General features: G+C 38.0%; 2 protein-coding genes across 2 annotated transcripts in view; one reads left to right on the forward strand and one right to left on the reverse strand.

Annotated features, from left to right (window-relative positions):
- Window positions 1-1,927: 1,927 nt before the first annotated feature.
- On the forward strand, window positions 1,928-4,848 carry myf5 (myogenic factor 5). Its single transcript, XM_079816970.1, has 3 exons — window positions 1,928-2,566; window positions 3,934-4,009; window positions 4,107-4,848. The coding sequence occupies exons 1-3, from the start codon at window positions 1,997-1,999 to the stop codon at window positions 4,298-4,300; spliced, it is 840 nt and encodes a 279-aa protein (XP_079673096.1). The 5' UTR covers window positions 1,928-1,996; the 3' UTR covers window positions 4,301-4,848.
- An 8,588-nt stretch (window positions 4,849-13,436) lies between these two features.
- The window catches only part of lin7a (lin-7 homolog A (C. elegans)), a 67,143-nt gene continuing 61,849 nt past the window's right edge, over window positions 13,437-18,730 (reverse strand). Inside the window, exon 6 of the mRNA XM_079817865.1 lies at window positions 13,437-15,282. The gene's annotated coding sequence lies outside the window, so the exon portion shown is untranslated. The remainder of the gene's footprint in view (window positions 15,283-18,730) is intronic.

Genomic DNA, 18,730 nt, shown 5'->3' on the forward strand with positions numbered 1-18,730 from the left:
GTAAGATTGGTAAGAAGTCTCTTATGCTCACCAAGCATTTATTTTATTAGAAATACAAAAAACAGTAATATTGTGAAATATTATTAAAATGTAAAATAACTCTTCAATATCTTTTAAAATGTCATTTATTCCTGTGATCAAAGCTGAATTTTGAGCATCATTACTCCAGTCTTCAGTGTCACATGATCCTTCAGAAATCATTCCAATATGATGATTTGCTGCTCAAGTAACATTTATGATTATTATCAATGTTGAAAACAGTGGTGTAAAACATTTTTTCCAGGATTCTTCGAAGAGTAAGAAAGTTCAAAAGAACAGCATTTATTTTATCTTTTGTAAAATTATTAATGTCTTTACTGTAACGTTTGATCAATTTAATGCATCCTTGCTGAATAAATGTATTAATTTCTTGGTAACACTTTACAATAAGGTTCATTAGTTAACATTCAGTACATTAGTTAACATGAACTAATAATGAACTGCTCTTATAAAGCATTTATTTATCTTTGTTAATGGTAATTTCAACATTTACTAATGCATTATTAAAATATTGTTACATTAGTAAAACACTGTGAACTAACCATGAAAAGCACAGAGGTGTTGTTCATGGTTCGTTTATGTTAACTAATGCATTAACTAATGTTTACTAATACAACCTTATTGTAAAGTGTTACCAATTTCTTTAAGTTACTGACCCAAAACTTTTGAACGGTAGTACAATGTTGCAAAAGCTTTCCATTTCAGATAATGCTGTTCTTTTGAACTTTCTATTCATCAAAGAATCCTAAAATTAATGTTTTACACAATTGTTTTCAACATTGATAATAAGCATAAATGTTTCCTGAGCAGCAAATCATCATAATTTCTGAAGGATCATTTGACACTGAAGACTGGAGTAATGATGCTGAAAATTCAGCTTTGATCGCAGGAATAAATTACATTTTAAAATATAATCAAATAGAAAACATTTTAATAGCATTTCACAATATTACTGTTGTTTTTGTGTATTTTTAATAAAATAAATTCAGCCTTGGTGAGCATAGGGGCCTTATTTCAAAAACATTCAAAATCTTACAGATCAAAAACTTTTGAATAGCAGTGTATATAAAATGCAGTTTAAAATAGTTTTAGTACAATGCTGTCATGTCTACTACCCATCTCATGTGCAAAATATAAATATATCGGTATAGTTAAAGTTATAGTTAAATAATATAAATAAACAATGAGATTTAATTTCACCCAGATAGCAAAGGGAAGCAGAGATCTTGCCACACAGTCGCTAATGAGCTACTTAAAAATTTAATGAGCGTTAACTAACACGGACACGCTGCCTCTGACACCTTCATCCACTGTCCGGATCTTGAGTTGTGTATCTGTGTGAGTGTGTGTCTCTGAAACGCTACACCAGCCCTTACAGCTGGGCCGCATCTGCAACGCTGCTCGTTTCTCAAATGTAAAACTGGCCAGCAAACACTGGAGTCATTCTTGACCATTTCGTTTCGAGGTAATAGAATTGACATATATTAGTTTGGTTTCATTTTTAATGCATCGTTACTTAAGGCAAACTAAAATAAAACTCATCTCTCAATTTTTCAGGCGCCCCATGCTGTGTAGGCTATATAATATAGTATATAGAATATAGTAATATACATATGCACTAAATTTTCAATACTCTCAAATACTTTTAATAATCAATACAAGTCTTGGACACAATGCAGGTCAAAATGTGAGCAGCTACGGATACAAATCTGCATGTTCTACAATTAAAGTGCAAAAAAACTTAAGTAAAGTAAGATCTAAAGTAGACTTCTAAAGCAAGAGTTTCTGAACACGAATGTTTATTGATGATAATTCCCTCTTGTAATGGCCGTCACGCTGTCGAACTGAGTGAGAAACCACCCCTCCACACAGATGTGGGAAACTCAGTAGGGGTGTTGGGTTTGGGTGGGGATCTGGGTGGTGAGAGAAGGGGGGTCGCTGAGCCCTGCCTTGGCCAATGGGGGCATGGTCATTAGGGCTGACCAGTGCATATAAGAAGGGCCGTATGGCACCAGAGAAACCACATCACTCAGAGGTCGCCCCCTCACAGATCTCCTACTACACCACACCAATCATGGACGTATTCTCCTCATCCCAGATCTTCTACGACAGCACCTGTGCTTCGTCCCCTGAAGATTTGGACTTCGGCCCCGGAGGGGAACTGACCGGGTCTGAGGAGGACGAGCACGTCCGTGCCCCCGGGGCTCCGCACCAGCCGGGTCACTGTCTGCAGTGGGCCTGCAAAGCTTGTAAACGCAAAGCCAGCACGGTGGACCGCCGGAGAGCCGCCACTATGAGGGAGCGCCGCAGGCTGAAGAAGGTGAACCACGCGTTTGAGGCACTACGCCGATGCACCTCGGCAAACCCCAGTCAGCGTCTTCCCAAGGTGGAGATCCTGAGGAACGCCATCCAATACATCGAGAGCCTTCAGGAGCTGCTTAGGGAACAGGTGGAAAACTACTACAGCCTGCCTATGGAAAGCAGCTCGGAGCCTGCCAGCCCCTCCTCAAGCTGTTCTGAAAGCATGGTAAATATTACTCCTACTCTACTCAAGTCGTACTGTGGGCTTTACATTGATAGACATCATATTGAAGGTCTACCAAAACTCAAAGGGAATTGTCTAAAGGTCAGGGCCCAAAAAGAGCCTTTTGAATGTAGATCTTTGAGGTTTTCATCTTTTTGTATGGTCCTTGTACTCGTCTCTCCGTGTTTTCGTCTTCATATTTTATCTCAATAGCACACAGGGGATTTTACCCCTCAAATGGAGTCAGGGGTGACTCAGTCTCAGCATGACAACAATAAATTGCTGCCCACATCTGGCTCCTTTTATACGCTGATATATAAGCTCACTGCTGTTTGTCAGGGAACTTAAAGAAATCTACAGTATATGTGATATTTTTGGTTAAAAATAAATAAGTTTATTAAATAATCTTAGTTGCGTCTGTTTTAATGCTCACTTGACAAGCAATATACTGTTTATCATGCGGGGTTTCTTCTCAATGCACATTTGCTAATGATTCCCGGAAATATTTTAGCTAATGCTGGTAGGATTTATGTTTATATTATTATGATTTTTACATAAACTTGGGCATATTCTTTGATTTGGTTCTCGTAATGTAGAAAGTGCCATGTAGTTTTGCTAATTTAGCTTGATGCTAAATTTTAAGCGTTTATTTATTAAAGTCAAATACTTGCTGATATTAAAATAGTTTTTGCAAGTGTGGCATGGCTGTTTATAGGAAAGATTGCTAGTCATTGTTTGACAAGGGCAAGACTTCTAGATGTAATTGTTCTGTGCAAGTTCATGAGTTCGTAAACCTTCTACAAGTGTGTGACCTGGCCAAGAAGACCGCAAAAGTCAAACAGCAATGTTACAAACAATGTCAAATGTTGATTCACAAAACATGACAAAATCTCAGTACAGGTTTTAAGATATGGCTAGTATATAGGTGGATATAGTAATGGCTTTCCCACTGGGCTCTTTATAGCCTAATAAAGCCTCAGTAAATCCGGCCAACAGAGACTGGCAGGAAAGTGGCGGCCATGCCGCATTCCTGACTGACTGCATGAGCTGCGCTGCTGCCAGGATTTTCTGCAGATTTACTCGGAGAAAGTGTCATCTTGCACAAACTGGTGTGGCTTCCACTGACTCAATCAATTCGCCACGCCTGAAGCCCAGCGTAGCGTGGGAGTCCCTCGCAAAGTAACCAGCCTGTGAAAGAAAGAGATACAGTGAAGCTTACAGAACAACGCAGTGCTGCTCATTCGCTGCTCGTGGCTCCAGTGATGCTCGGGTTGTTGTAGAGGAAGAGAATCAACCCATGTCTCATATACACCATGTTCACTGCTTTATATTTGTGTATGCTGATGGAACTTTTTGTGTTCTTCATTTAGGTTGACTGCAACAGTCCTGTATGGCCTCAGATGAATCCAAACTATGGGAATAACTACAACTTCGATGCGCACACTGGTAAGAAACAAGATCATTTTCATTTGTTTTTAATGTGGAGCTTTGTGTCATTCATCGTTTGTCACTAATGTAATTTCGTCTTTCTTGATCAATCCAGCTAGTGCGGTGGACAGAACTCCAGGAGCGTCTAGTTTGCAGTGTCTGTCCAGCATCGTGGACAGGCTGTCCTCGGTGGACATGGGAGTTGCAGCGGGAATGAGGAACATGGCCGCTCTCTCTCCGACTGGGAGTGATTCCCAGTGCAGTTCCCCAGACAGTCCCAGCAACAGACCAGTCTACCACGTCCTGTGAGAGGGCACGAGACACTCCGGCCTGATTATCTGCTTCCATGAAACACTCGTCATTCACATTGCATGTTCATTTTGGAGTATTTGGGATATTTTCTTAATGCTTTCAGATTTTGAACCTCTGTTCAACACAATTTCTAGGATTTGCCCTCAAATTCAGGCTCAAAAGTGCCAAACAACCTGCCTGGTTGTAATTTGGCTTATGTGGTCAGTCTTTAACTTTTAAATCCCCAAATATCCATAAAAATATAAAATATTATGGTACAAACAATGGATATTTTACCGTGTTGGCTGACTATGTAGCTTAACTACACTGACATTGGTTTTATTTATCAATAATAATCGCTGTGGTACTTAGTAAATGCTGTTTTTCTCTCTAATATAAGCCTACTTGATGTTGTCCACAACCTACCATCTCTGTGTTGTAAATAAGATTGTACATACTTTTAAATGACTGTTATTGTATTCATGTAATGTTGTTTCTGTCATATTTAATGAACTTTCTGACGTAAAATGACTTTTTTCAATAATAAATCTCAAAAAGTTGTATTTAATAATACCATTTGTCACTATTTGATCTTAAACGAGGAATAAAATCTTGGGTGCTTTTTGCATCTCTCCGTAAATATTGACTGCAGCTTGGGCCCAATCATACGCCATTTGTCAGCTGCTAGAAAATCGTGGGTGTTGGAGGAGGACAGTTGATAGTGTGATGAGTTGGATGTCGAAGAAAGAGAGAGATAGAAAGGAAATGAGCTCGGTGTGCCTGTTTGCTTAATGTAACAAATGTTACACATCATTCACACCCTCTTAATACCATTGTCATGAACAAATGGCCACATGCTGACACTTCAAGGTGCTGCTTTTGTGTGTGTGTGTGTGTGTGTGTGTGTGTGTGTGTGTGTGTGTGTGTGTGTGTGTGTGTGTGTGTGTGTGTGTGTGTGTGTGTGTGTGTGTGTGTGCGTGTGCACACATGCGCGTGTGTGTGTGTGTGTGTGTGTGTGTGTGAGAGAGAGAGATAGAGAGAGAGGGAGAGAAGGAGAAAGAGAGTCTTTACAAGAAACACAGTAGTTGCATTAGTTTAATTTCATTAATGCGCACAATATTGAGTGGGGTAAGATGAGTCAGTTGTTTTGCCCAATTAATTTACACAAGTATTGTTTTTTTCAGGTGACCATATATTCAAGTAACAGTGGTAAAACAATCAAATTTGATCCAATTAGACTAAAATTTCTCAAAGAGCGAAATTCAACACTGGATAATCAATAACAGTAAATAAAAAAGCTCCATAATGTGAATTTATGTATTTTACATACTATTGCTATTTATAAAAAACACCCTCAAACACATCTTAGACTTTGGTGACCAGTGTTGGGGAAAGTTACTTTGAAAAGTAATGCATTACAATATTGCGTTACTCCCTTAAAAAGTAACTAATTGAGTTACTGAGTTACTTTTTAAGAAAAGTAATGCGTTACGTTACTTTTGCGTTACTTTTTCTCACCTGGTCTGGGCTTGTTTTTGTTTTTGTTTATAACAAAAAAGTTATATCTTTGTGTAACGGTAAAGACCTCTTCATACCAAAATTGAAATAATAAGCCCCAGGCTGAGGTAAAAATGTGAATTCACGCATGAACAGTAGAAGGCGCAGCTCTGCTGTGCTGCCATTCTGGATAATGGTAGAATAGGACGCAGGAGAAAAAAGTTTTACCAATAAAAACAAAAAATCTAGTAATTTTCATCATCAAAGGTCGGACATTGGTAAATTAAATATAAAGGTAGATTATGCATAAAAATAGTTGTTTTTATTAACATTTAATTATTGGAGGTTTGCATAGTATTCTGATTTTGGATTTGACTGATTTTATTTATTTTAAGGAGTATTGAATCTTTATTGTGCAAGTGAGATAAATAAATGCTCACATTTAGTCTGGAACTACAATAACCATCATGTTTACACACAACGCCTCTGCACTTATTCTTCTCAACATGGGGGCAGGAGAGGTGTCAGTCAAATTAAATGTGAAAAAGTAACTTGCGATACTTTTTTTGAAAAAGTAACTCAGATATTTTGTTGTAAATTTGAAAAGTAATGCGTTACTTTACTAGTTACTTGGAAAAAGTAATATTATTACGTAACTCAAGTTACTTGTAATGCGTTACCCCCAACACTGTTGGTGACATTGGACTATAAATAACAGTAAAATATGGAAAATATAATAATTTTAACAACAATACCAATAAGATGATTTGTAAATCAGTGAAATAATGATAAAACAATTAAATAAATAAAACCAGGGAAATACAACAGTAGATTAAATTCTACCCCCCATCCACTTATATGAAGAGTTATGGCAAATATGACTGTAACATGCATTAATATTGCATTTTTGAGCGTTTCTATCATCCCTGCTCACTCCTACTTTTTAAATGTTCTTGTTAGTGAATCAAACAGAGAAACGCTTAACCTTCAAGTAAAAAAATACTTGCAACCCCCATTAAAGTATTTACTTTCACATTTTAATAGGTGCCTATTCAGACCCTGAGCCAATTTTACTCTCGTAAAAAGTTTCAGTAATGCATTAGAGGATCTTTCGCTTAGAATCTTTCAAAGCGCTTTAAGTACAGTAGATTCAATTTCAGTAAGCAATCCTGTCGCCCACCTGGCTATAACTCCAAATGCAATGCAGGAAATATCCATGGCTAAAGCTCTATATAATCCATTAAATGACTCATATATTGGATTTATTATTAACCCTTTAAAGGATTTGAACCTTCCATGGGTTAAATACCATAGTCTGCTCTGACTGCATGTTAAAAGCTTTTCATTGCCATAAAGGGTCCTAAACATTATATATATATATATATATATATATATATATATATATATATATATATATATATATATATATATATATATATATATATATATATATATATATATATATATATATATATTCCTTTGAATATTTCTTGGGGTGAGGTTTTTGTGAAAGTCATTTTCTGTATTGACAAAAAAGAAAGAAATATTACACGTTCATTCTCTAGGAAAAAGATGAGCTCACATTGACCTTTCCGCGTTGACAACAATGCACTTAAGACCTTTGGCCACTAGAGTGCAGTATTTTCTCAAGCGCATTCACAATGTTGTTGCTGCGACTCCTGGTAGCCAAAGAGCTTAGATGCTGTCAGCTTTCAATATTTCATATACTTCCATAAACAAAAAGCTGAATTAAATGTAGTTTGTACGGAAGCAACTTTTTAAAATAAGATTTCATTTTATCAATAGGCTAAATTAGTGATAAGCAGATGTGAACAGGTTATCTGAAGCAACATCTATGAGTATTTTACTTATTTAGCAGACCCTGTAAGCATTTTCTAGAAGAGAAAGTAGGCTAAATTGTTGTTAAATTCTTACAACACAGAAAAAAACATGACTCATGAACTAGTTTTCATAAACTGCTCTTCCAATAATTAGTGTGCAGATCATAACTTGACAGGTCCAAACTGTCAGTCTGTAGAGATTTTCAGTAACGATTTCTGCAGATTACAACGTTACGCCAATAGGTGGTGGCGAGTCATTGAATCACTCAAATCAAACGATTCCTTAAAAATGACTCATAAGTGAATCACATCGGTTGCTCGTTACAGACAACGGTTGATTTAGCTTTGGCTTCGTTTGGATCTGCTTTCGTTGGCGCTGTAAAAATAGACAAAACAACGGGCCGCATTGTGTGTTAAATGTAATTTGCTCTATATTAACCTTTTATTTATTGAACAGGGGTTGAAACATGATATGTTGGACATGGAATACACAGGACTTTTGCGTATTTAATACACATTTATTTGATCTGTCTCTTCTTTTGCCATTTGGTAAAACAAACATAAAACTCTGTCAATTTTAGGGGATAATTGGTTCATTAGGGGATACTTGGTTCGTTAGTTTGTCAAATAGGCTATATCGCTTGGCTGTGCCCTTCACTGAAGCCTCGTTGAAAGGCCCTTCTTGAAGAGATTCAGTTGCTTCCTCTCTAAGTGGCAAACTTCCCGACTGGCCGCTAGAGAGGCTCCAAAAGGGAGTCAATCCCATGGACTCCCCCATGTTAAAATGCCTGAAATGTGGTCACCTGAGTGACAGGTGGATTTCCGCTGTTGTCCCTACTAACTGTTTGTCTGCTCCACCCACATCCCGCCTCTTTGCCCATTTTCGGTTATCCGGGAGTGAAGCGCTGCCAAGATGCTGACGCCCGGTTTCGCCCATTTTTGGGCTTCAAACTGTTTGACCAGTGCAATGCAATCGGAGATATGTATAAAAATATCCTGGCTCTTCCAAGCTTTATAATAGGCATGAACAGAGGATTTGATTTTGAAGCCCAAAAAAGTGCATCTATCCATTATAAAAGTAATCCACACGGCTCCGGGAGGTTAATAAAGGCTTTCTGAAGCAAAGCGATGCGTTTGTGTAAGAAAAATATCCATATTTAAAACTTTAAAAACTAAAATAACTAGCTTCTGGCAGATGGCCTACGCAAGTCAACTTACGCCAAAAGAATAACCCCTGACACGATGTAGGAGTAGCGTAAGCTTTGACGCCTCTCGCGGTTCAAACAAATAGGCCTTGGCAACATACTTATGGTCCTCTTCTCTTATATCGAAATCCTCCGACATTTCTCTTTAAAAATTCTCGTTTTAGACTTTTTCTCTATCCTCTTCGCTTCCACGTTCGTAAATACACCATGAGTCAGGTCAAGGGGTACTCTTTCGCCGTAAATCGATGCATATGGCCGTAGTTTTAAATATGGTTATTTTTCTCAAACAAACAAACGCATCGCTTCGCTTCAGAAGGCCTTTATTATCCTCCCAGAGCCATGTAGATATCTTTTATGATGGATGGATGCACTTTTTTGGGCTTCAAAATCTCTATTCACTGCCATTATAAAACTTGGAAGAGCCAGGACATTATTTAAAGGTCCCATGACATTAAATTTTCATTTTATGAGGTTTTTCAACATTAATATGAGTTCCCCTAGCCTGAATATTGTCCCCAAGTGGATAGAAATGTTGATCGGTGTAAAGCCGAGTTCTGGCTGTCTTTCTCTGCCTTTGAGAAAATGACAGGCCAGACGAGCCAATCCTGAAGTCTCCTGGTTTGACGTCCAAGCAGGAACGGTTACCTCCCTTTCCTCCGCCCAGAGAATCTGGCACGCCCATGCAAGCGCTCGAGAGATCATTGCGTGTGAACGAGTGAAGGCTGGCAGTTTCTCAGTGTTTGGATGTACAAATGAAAACAGAAGTCTTTTTTCAGTTCCTTCTGATCTGTGATCAGTGATTTCTGATGTGTAGCTAATTATTTATTATTCGTGCACACGCAGCGGCTTCTCTCTCTCCAGACAGAAAACAGTGTTTTCTATCTTGTGAGTCAGTGTTTTTGTACGTCCTCGTCGCGTCTATCGGTTCTAAAATGTGCATACAGTCATGAGTTTCTGCTCAACATCTTTAGAGATAAACTTCACACACGCCGAAGCTCGGGCTGCACTGGCCGGTGGCCTTCAACATCCCCGACCCCCAGTACTGCATCTGGCCCACAGCGGAGGCACCAAACGCGGCGTGAGATTAAGCAGACGGGGGGGTAAGCGTGAGCATATCCGGGCTAGGCAGCTTCCCCCACAATAAACTTGATTACATTCGATTACTGCTGTTGTGTCTTTGTTTGCGCTGTGTACTCAACGCGCGTCACTGACGCTTTTATTTTATTTTAAAAATAATGCTATTATCAACACTTACTTTTAACTCGTTCATCTCGACAGCTGTAATGGTACTTTGCATGTGTTACAAAGTTGGTAATAATGATGAAGACAGACTCGGTGTGACTGGGACTCGTGTTTATTCAGAACTCTCAGATACAAACACAATAAACTCGCGCTGACTGACAGCGCTCTCATAACTCAGTAGGTACTATAAATAATTTTGTTAGCAATCGCTGAGTTCCGTCTCTGGTACATTAGTGATGTCCGGTTCGCGAACGATCTTTCTTTTGAACCAGTTCTTTTTAGTGAACCGAATCAGTTCACCAAATCGGACTGAATCGTTCTAAACGGTTCGCGTCTCCAGTCAGCGCTGATCCATAATTTACTAAAGTTACTAACTTTCTGACATGAGTGACAGCCCCTCCGACTAGAAATAGACTAATAACCTGAAGTATATGCTGTAACTACAACAGTTCAGACATGCTGAGAACTGATGTGAAGTGAACTCAGGTCCATCTGTCTCTCTGGCAGCAGCTCGTGCCTGCTCGTGCCTTGTAGACCTCGTTAAACCACGCCCCCTCCGCTCATTTAAAATGCAAAGATGTCAGCCAATCACAACAGTGGGCGTTTTTACTGAAGTCTCACAGCAGACACGCCTCTTGAAGCAGGGCATTCAGCCACAGGGCAAACAGCAGTATAGAAAAAATGCCTTTTATTTCTAAATTATGACATTTTATGATGTAAAAGTCATACTAACAATATAAGTACACCTCAGGAAACATTATAAAATAATAGAAAAATGCCATGCCATGGGACCTTTAATATATCTCTGATTGTATTCGTCTGAAAGAAGAAAGTCATACACACCTAGGATGGCTTGAGGGTGAGTAAATCATGGGGTAATTTTCACTTTTGAGAGAACTAACCCTTTAATGGACAATTTCATATTGTAAGCCCATGATCAATGAGAAAAGCCCACTCTGTGTTTCATTCAACTCCAGACACAAGCCCTCAGCAAGAGCAATATCTATCCAATTAAATATTTCAGAACACATCACAACTTTTTTTTTTTTTTTTAAAGATTTTATTAATTTCCTTGACTTGTATGTAAATGTCATTTTTTTAAACTCACTGATATTTCTAGGTGATAAGACAGTATAGACATGAATATTTTTTTTCATGTTATCTAGTTTAACACTGAGATAAAACACAAAAAGAGTTCTGATCTGCTGAGATTGATGTTACATTATGTTTAGATATAAGGCTCTGATTTAACATTCAACAGACCTACAATTCCGAGAGCACATCCACTTTAATCTAAGGAAATCAATGTGCTGCCTTGGGCGTATGTTTCTTAGTGATAAATAAAATATTTAAAAAGGTCTTCGCTAGAGGATTTTGCAATGGATATAATCTGTTGTCTGTCAGGATTTAGCTCAGCCCTGTGGATTTTCTGCCAGAGAATGTTACATCGACAGTTTGTTTACTCTTTTAGAACAGATTTTGATAAATTAATAAACACAATTAACAACTGGATCGCATAAGTGATTCGCACTTATCCTGGGTGCCCATAAACTTCTACCATGCAGTTTCATTAGTCAAATGTTATCTTAAGAAACAGGTTAATTTAAAATGTATAACTGTCGTATGCCATGTTAAACTGTTATAGGCGTAGTAGGATATTACGGCTTTTTTCTGACATTGGCATATCAAAATAACATTTATCATATCAGATTATAACACTATGACAGGGCATGATTATTAAAAAAAAAAAAAACATTTTTAAAAAGATAATTAAGGAAATGCCAGGGCCTTTAAATAGTGGGAAATTCAGGACTGTTAGACTCATAACCCCTTCTAAAGAAGCAGCGAGTTTCTGCATTAGTCTCACTGTCAGGTTCATCTGTAGCAATGTGACGAGGGCAGTTGGCCTATTTATCAGTCCACTGGATGCCTGATGAGTGTAAAAGAATTTCACTGCACAAGCCTATATATATATATATATATATATGGGGATGATTAGGAGGCCATGATGAACAGGGGCCATTGGGCAAATTTGGCCTGGATGCCGGGGTTACACCCCTACTCTTTATCGAAGGACATCCTGGGATTTTTGATGACCACAGAGAGTCAGGACCTCGGTTTAACGTCTCATCCAAAGGACGTGTGAATAGTAATTAATGTGAATAGTAGTGCATTTCAGCACGATGCATGAACAAATTCATTGGGTTATTGAATCGTTCACTCTAATGATTCATTTAAATGCACGGATTCAATCAAGAATGACAAACCACTTACACCATGCAACAGATTCAGCTGTGGTTTGCAACTAGTTTTGATGTCTTACACAATCTGTTAGAGCTTTTTAACAAAATGTTTTCATCATCAGGTATTTTCATTAGAACAAAGTATATTGATAATGCAATGTTGATGCGAAATAGCCTTTATCACAGTTGAATACTACAAAATAATGTATTTTTTGCCTCAATAATGTAAGAAGCCTCATCAGATCATAAAAATGTATAAATAAATGAATAAATAAACAATAATAATAATCAGCAACTGCATGCTTACTGTATGTGAGTTAGCATTTTAGTCTCCTCTAAACAAAATGGCATGGCATGGTCTAAAAAACCCCCATTAAATTAAGAGTTTTTGAGTTATTTTTTATTTGAACATTAAGCTAAACCTATTTTATTTTATCATATGCTCATGAATATTCTTGTTGGAAACCAAAACATAACATGTGAGAACAGAACTCCAGATTGATGATTAACCATGTAAATTAGTGATTTACATGGCTTGCGCTGGTCAATTTACTGGTGTTTGCACCATTATTTACATCCCAAAAAAGCACGTCTTAAACCAGAGGCTAATGGGTAGTTTGTGCTGGTCATTATGGAAATGATATGGCTGTGTCTGAGTTCTTTAATTTGCACGTCGTCTGTACATCACAAGCAGAACTGTCCACTCCCATCTGCGCTTTTATGGTATTGCGCTCTCACGCTAATTTGCCCTAAATCCTTATAGCCAATTTAGGGCTTTAAAGAACAGTTCATGAACAAAGCGCAGAGCTGGCAGCAAAGGAAAGATGTAAAATGTATGCAAAACTCATTAAATTGCGCATGACTTCATTAAACTTGGCCCTTTTCTGTACAGGGTGGCCCCATTGTGGCCCACGCTTTAAAAAAAATTCCTAGACCCGCCACTGGACTGGCAGTTTGTGTCTAAAATGTAATTACACGATATCAGCTTCTTGCTTATTGTGTTGATTGGTCACCAGGATGTTCCAATATGCAGTTGCTAAAGTGTTCTAAGTGGTTGTTAGCACATTGCTATGCATTCGCAAAGGGTGTTCGGGATTGTTTCTAGGTAGTTAAAAAACAAAGATTTGAAGCTTTGCACACACGCACATATATTTATTTATACAAATATAATATGTATAACAATTGCATATCACTTGGTATTTTTTTCACTGTATAATAAGATCAGCTTGTCATTCATTAATAAGAAAGTCTGTAAGTAAACATATAAAAGGGAAGAGAATCCATTGAAATGAATTGATTGACAATCAAGGAACAAATCAACTTGGCGTGATTTCGTCTATTAGGATGGCACGTTTACATGTGACCCACAGTCTGAGATTACTCAAAAACCAACCTACAAAGGAACTAGCTAATTTAAGTATCTACCAAAGTCCTATGTCAGGAAAACCATCAAACCAAATTACAATAACACAGATACAATATTACCTTTGATTACTGGTGGTCATCGACTACTTGCTGATTTACAGTTTTGCTTATAAGACTTCAACTAACAGTACAACTACGATGCTGCAATGGATAGACATTTTGCCAGCTTTTGACAGCTTGAGTTGAGGGAAAGATGCTGTGAAATAAAAATGTTAGGAAATAAATCAAAATGCAGTAGATTAACGCTTGCTTTTTAAATTGATTGTCAAAACAGGACAATGTTACAATGCTTCTAATGAATGAGGTGTTCGGTTATGTGAAATATAACATAATTACAGAACACCACAAAATAATCTTTAGATAATAAACTTGAAAATAGAACTTTAACATAACAAAATACTGTTATGATTTACCTCCACTTGTAGATATCATGTATCTGTGTTTGACATTCTGTTTGTCCTCAAAGTAAATAATTTCATGATATAAACTATGTCTGAACTTAAATAGAATCGATTTTAATTTCAGTAGTGACATCACGACCATAAAACCGCATCAAAACTGTACAGCTGTAATGCACGCAGGAACTGTTAAAGGTCAAGTGTGTAATTCCACATAACGAAATTGTGAAAATAAGGACTGCTTTCAAACAGGCTTTCAAACATGAAGTCCAGCCCCAAACTCACACTATTGGTTGGATGCGCCAACAAATAGTGTGTACAATGTTTTTGAAATACCAAGTTCATATTAAGGTGGGAAATGACACACTTTACCTTTAAATATGCCCGCCATACAATATGCCGAATTTCTCTAATAATCTCTGTCAATGGCACTGTGATACAGTGATCTCATAAGAAAATTCTGTGCAAATGGTGTTTATAGTTTAGTCTGACTTATGTCACATGGTGCATAAGATACAGTTTTGCAGTAACTTTACCCTTGTAAGATGAATCTTCTACGCTTAAAGTTCACTTTTTACCCATACTTTGACAGTAGAATGCGACAAAACAAGTGTTATTGCTAAATCTACTTTCTTTACAAAATATTCCTTGCTACAGTATGGTATAAAATACATCAGTGTTATCCAATTACGGACTACTGACATAAAAAGCGCTTTCTTTTCACAGAGACACCAGCACCAAAAGAACCCTTCGTTACTGTACAACGCTGTGGCAACAGAAACATAACGAAAATAAAAACAAACTGCTTCATCACATTATCACAAAACTACAAGAGGGACTTTTTAAGAGGGTCACTACTTGCGATTGGTTCCAGACAACTGAAATATGAACAAGTAAGTGTAAAACAATGTACTCAGTGCTAGCCTTCCTTTATGCCATCATGCCACATTTTTCCAAGCACCAATTTGGAACACAGATCATGGAGTTTTCAACCTTTTAGAGTTGTAGGTAGTTGACTGAAAGAGGATAGTCTTCACTGGAGAACAGTAAGGGTCCTCTTCAGAGATCTCTTGGACCTCCTTACATCACGTCTGTCTGTGAGATTAAGTCTCACCCAGTGTCCTCTACTTTTTCTTCTTTTGGAACAGCCTGTTAAAAAAACGAAAGGACAAAAGCTGAGAGACAAGTTTAAAGGGAATGTCAAAACCTTTGCTGGTATTTCTGGCTAGTTTCTTTATATAACACGTACACAGGGATATGTAACAGGCCAGACTTGAACCTTTGGTTCTATGTGACCAATATGGCCCAACATGTCAAGGGCAAGTACCAGTGTTGTAGTCGAGACCAGCTAATTTGAGTCCAAGTCCAGCCAAGACAAGAAAAGTGTTGAGCCTGAGTCAAGCCCAAGACCAATTTCTCCAGAGTCTATAGCCCCGTTTTCACCGAAATTACCTGGAACCAGGGCAGTAACCAACATAGACATTGAGGGGGACAAGTCCTCACAAATAATTCGGAATGGCCAAATTGTCCCCCCCAATATTTGATATTCTTGATGCTGCTTTGCTGTACTCCATTACACACCGCTCTGTTTGTTGCTAGGATGGCACAAGTAAAATGTTAGATTTTTAGGTTGGTCTGCCTCAGCGGTCTAACAGCGCTCGTCACTGTCAGAATGAGTGAGATAGCCAATCAAATCAAAGAAGGCGGGGCTTACTGTTCCAACGCGACACTTTGGTTATAGTGAAAGAGTGCGTCGTATGTAAATAGCTAAACATTTAATATTTGACAACTGTTTTACGATAAAAAAAGTTCAGCTATCAACAGTAATTTCAATTGAAAATATGACATTATTTATGTAAATCATAACTGAATTTGACGTGACAAGAGAATATAAAAGTGAATCTGTGCATATTTAAAAATATATATATATATTATTTGTAAATAGTTTACTTCTGAAACTACAATAGAACTGGAACTTTTATCGTTGTTATTTATTTTTCTTTATTTCCCTAAATCCCTTTTAATCCTTTAATAATTTAATTTCTTAAAGCCCAAGTCCAACCCCAAAAGTTCCTGAACTTTAAAAAAAAATTAACTGAATGAGCATGGACTTCTTGAGGGGGATTTCTTATCTGGAACTTCATTAGGTCCTGGTCCCTGCAGTCGAAACACACAGAGTACCACCTCAAAGTTCCTGGGGAAAGTTCCTGCGGTGGAAACGCAGCTTTTGACAAGATCATGAAAATGTTCGACTTGGACTCAAGACAGACTTGAGACTCAAGTACTACAACACTAGCAATTATGTTAATAACTGAACATGAATTGGGCTTTTCTAATTCTTTTGCTTCATACCTAGGCTGTCTAGACAGTGTGCTTCTGACATTTAACGCCGTACCAAAATGTATATTATTCATAAGATTCCTTATTTTGGGCAAAAGTTTCCTTCACAGACAAGTCATTTCCAGAATTCATTATGACAAGCCTTGAATACATTTAACATTTTCTGCTTTTAAATTTTGATATTTATTTGTTGGCAGGCTATAAATCAGCCCTCTTTTTTAAGCTAGGAAAAATCCAATTTTGGATGGTTTCTATTGGATATTGTGAACTTATTTTAGAGTTGGTTCTCACAAGCCTTGTAACTCCAAGGTCCCCCATTGTTAAAATCAATACACGCAGACCCCTGAAAAACCCCCCAATAATCTAAGATATATCCTCTTGTACTGCTGTAATAAAAAAAAACAGAGATTGTAGACATTGTTATTATCAGAAACTAAAGCCAAAAGAATACTTCCTTTGTCTGCATTTCGCAATATGAAGAGTAAAAACAGAAGCCTTTTAGTAAATTGACAATTTGTTAGTCAGAGTTGTATGTTGCGTCCAAAGAAATGTTAGAAAGCTCAGCAGTGCACGTAATGTGCCCAGATTTTTCACAAGATATATAATTCAAGACATTTAGCGCACCCCCATCCCCCCAATCTACAAAAGATCTTGAACCAATCTTATTTGTTTTTCAGATATATGTATGTGTGTGTGTGGTGTAGTTTAGTGTTGGCAGAGTGCTCTCTGGTCACTGCGGCTTTGCTGTTCGGTCCGCATGCCAGTCTTGATAGGGGATGATCTGGGCTCAGCTCTCTCGCCATGATCCTCTTGCCCAGACATAATGTCCCAAAAATACTCAGCAGCTCACAAGCACATATGATTTTACAGCCGAGGCTTTAGCCACAAGCAAGAGATGCACACGGAATTCCATTAGGCCTCTGGTGCTAAGTGTACAGAGGACAGTGCCTCTGTGAGAAGTGTATCCACACGGACATGCTTTTGAGTCGGCACTGCTTATAGCTTCATTTTAGGCTTGGATGGTTTCTATAGCGAGGTTACAATGCTGCCAACTATACTGCTGCTCAGAGCTAACTATGGTGTGAGGAGGCAATGAGGCGAGAGATGGGCCGAATATCATTAATACAAAGAGATGTGCTTTGGTCTGTCTGGAGAAGACTCTGACTAATAGAATTCTCTCCTATTGTATTGCATTTGCAAAGATGAAAGACATCTTGAGATTATGAGAGTGCTGTTATTTCAGAAGAGTGATAATGGAAGTGATAAAGGATGACATACTTTCTCCTTTTAATATAGAAGGGACGGGAGGCACTGTTTCAGAAGTTAATGTGTGACAATGTCAAAGTGTGACATTCTCTTCTTTAATATGTGATGAAAAGTTACTTGCAAATTATTCTTACAATGACATGTCAATTAGCACCAAATAGGGAAAAATATTTTATAAGCCTGTATATACAGCTTTTTTGGCCCCAACCAAACTTTAATCCTACCCTAACCCTATAGTAAGTACATGTGGTTAATTAATATTACTCAATACTTTAATACACTCACCTAAAGGATTATTAGGAACACCTGTTCAATTTCTCATTAATGCAATTATCTAATCAACCAATCACATGGCAGTTGCTTCAATGCATTTAGGGGTGTGGTCCTGGTCAAGACAATCTCCTGAACTCCAAACTGAATGTCAGAATATCAGAATTAAGCAATTTTGAGCGTGGCATGGTTGTTGGTGCCAGACGGGCCGGTCTGAGTATTTCACAATCTGCTCAGTTACTGGGATTTTCATGCACAACCATTTCTAGGGTTTACAAAGAATGGTGTGAAAATGGAAAAACATCCAGTATGCGGCAGTCCTGTGGGCGAAAATGCCTTGTTGATGCTAGAGGTCAGAGGAGAATGGGCCGACTGATTCAAGCTGATAGAAGAGCAACTTTGACTGAAATAACCACTCGTTACAACCGAGGTATGCAGCAAAGCATTTGTGAAGCCACAACACGCACAACCTTGAGGCGGATGGGCTACAACAGCAGAAGACGCCACCGGGTCCCACTCATCTCCACTACAAATAGGAAAAAGAGGCTACAATTTGCACGAGCTCACCAAAATTGGACAGTTGAAGACTGGAAAAATGTTGCCTGGTCTGATGAGTCTCGATTTCTGTTGAGACATTCAGATGGTAGAGTCAGAATTTGGCGTAAACAGAATGAAAACATGGATCCATCATGCCTTGTTACCACTGTGCAGGCTGGTGGTG

The sequence above is a fragment of the Gobio gobio genome, assembly GCF_949357685.1.
Source record: "Gobio gobio genome assembly, chromosome: 5".
NCBI lineage: Eukaryota > Metazoa > Chordata > Actinopteri > Cypriniformes > Gobionidae > Gobio > Gobio gobio.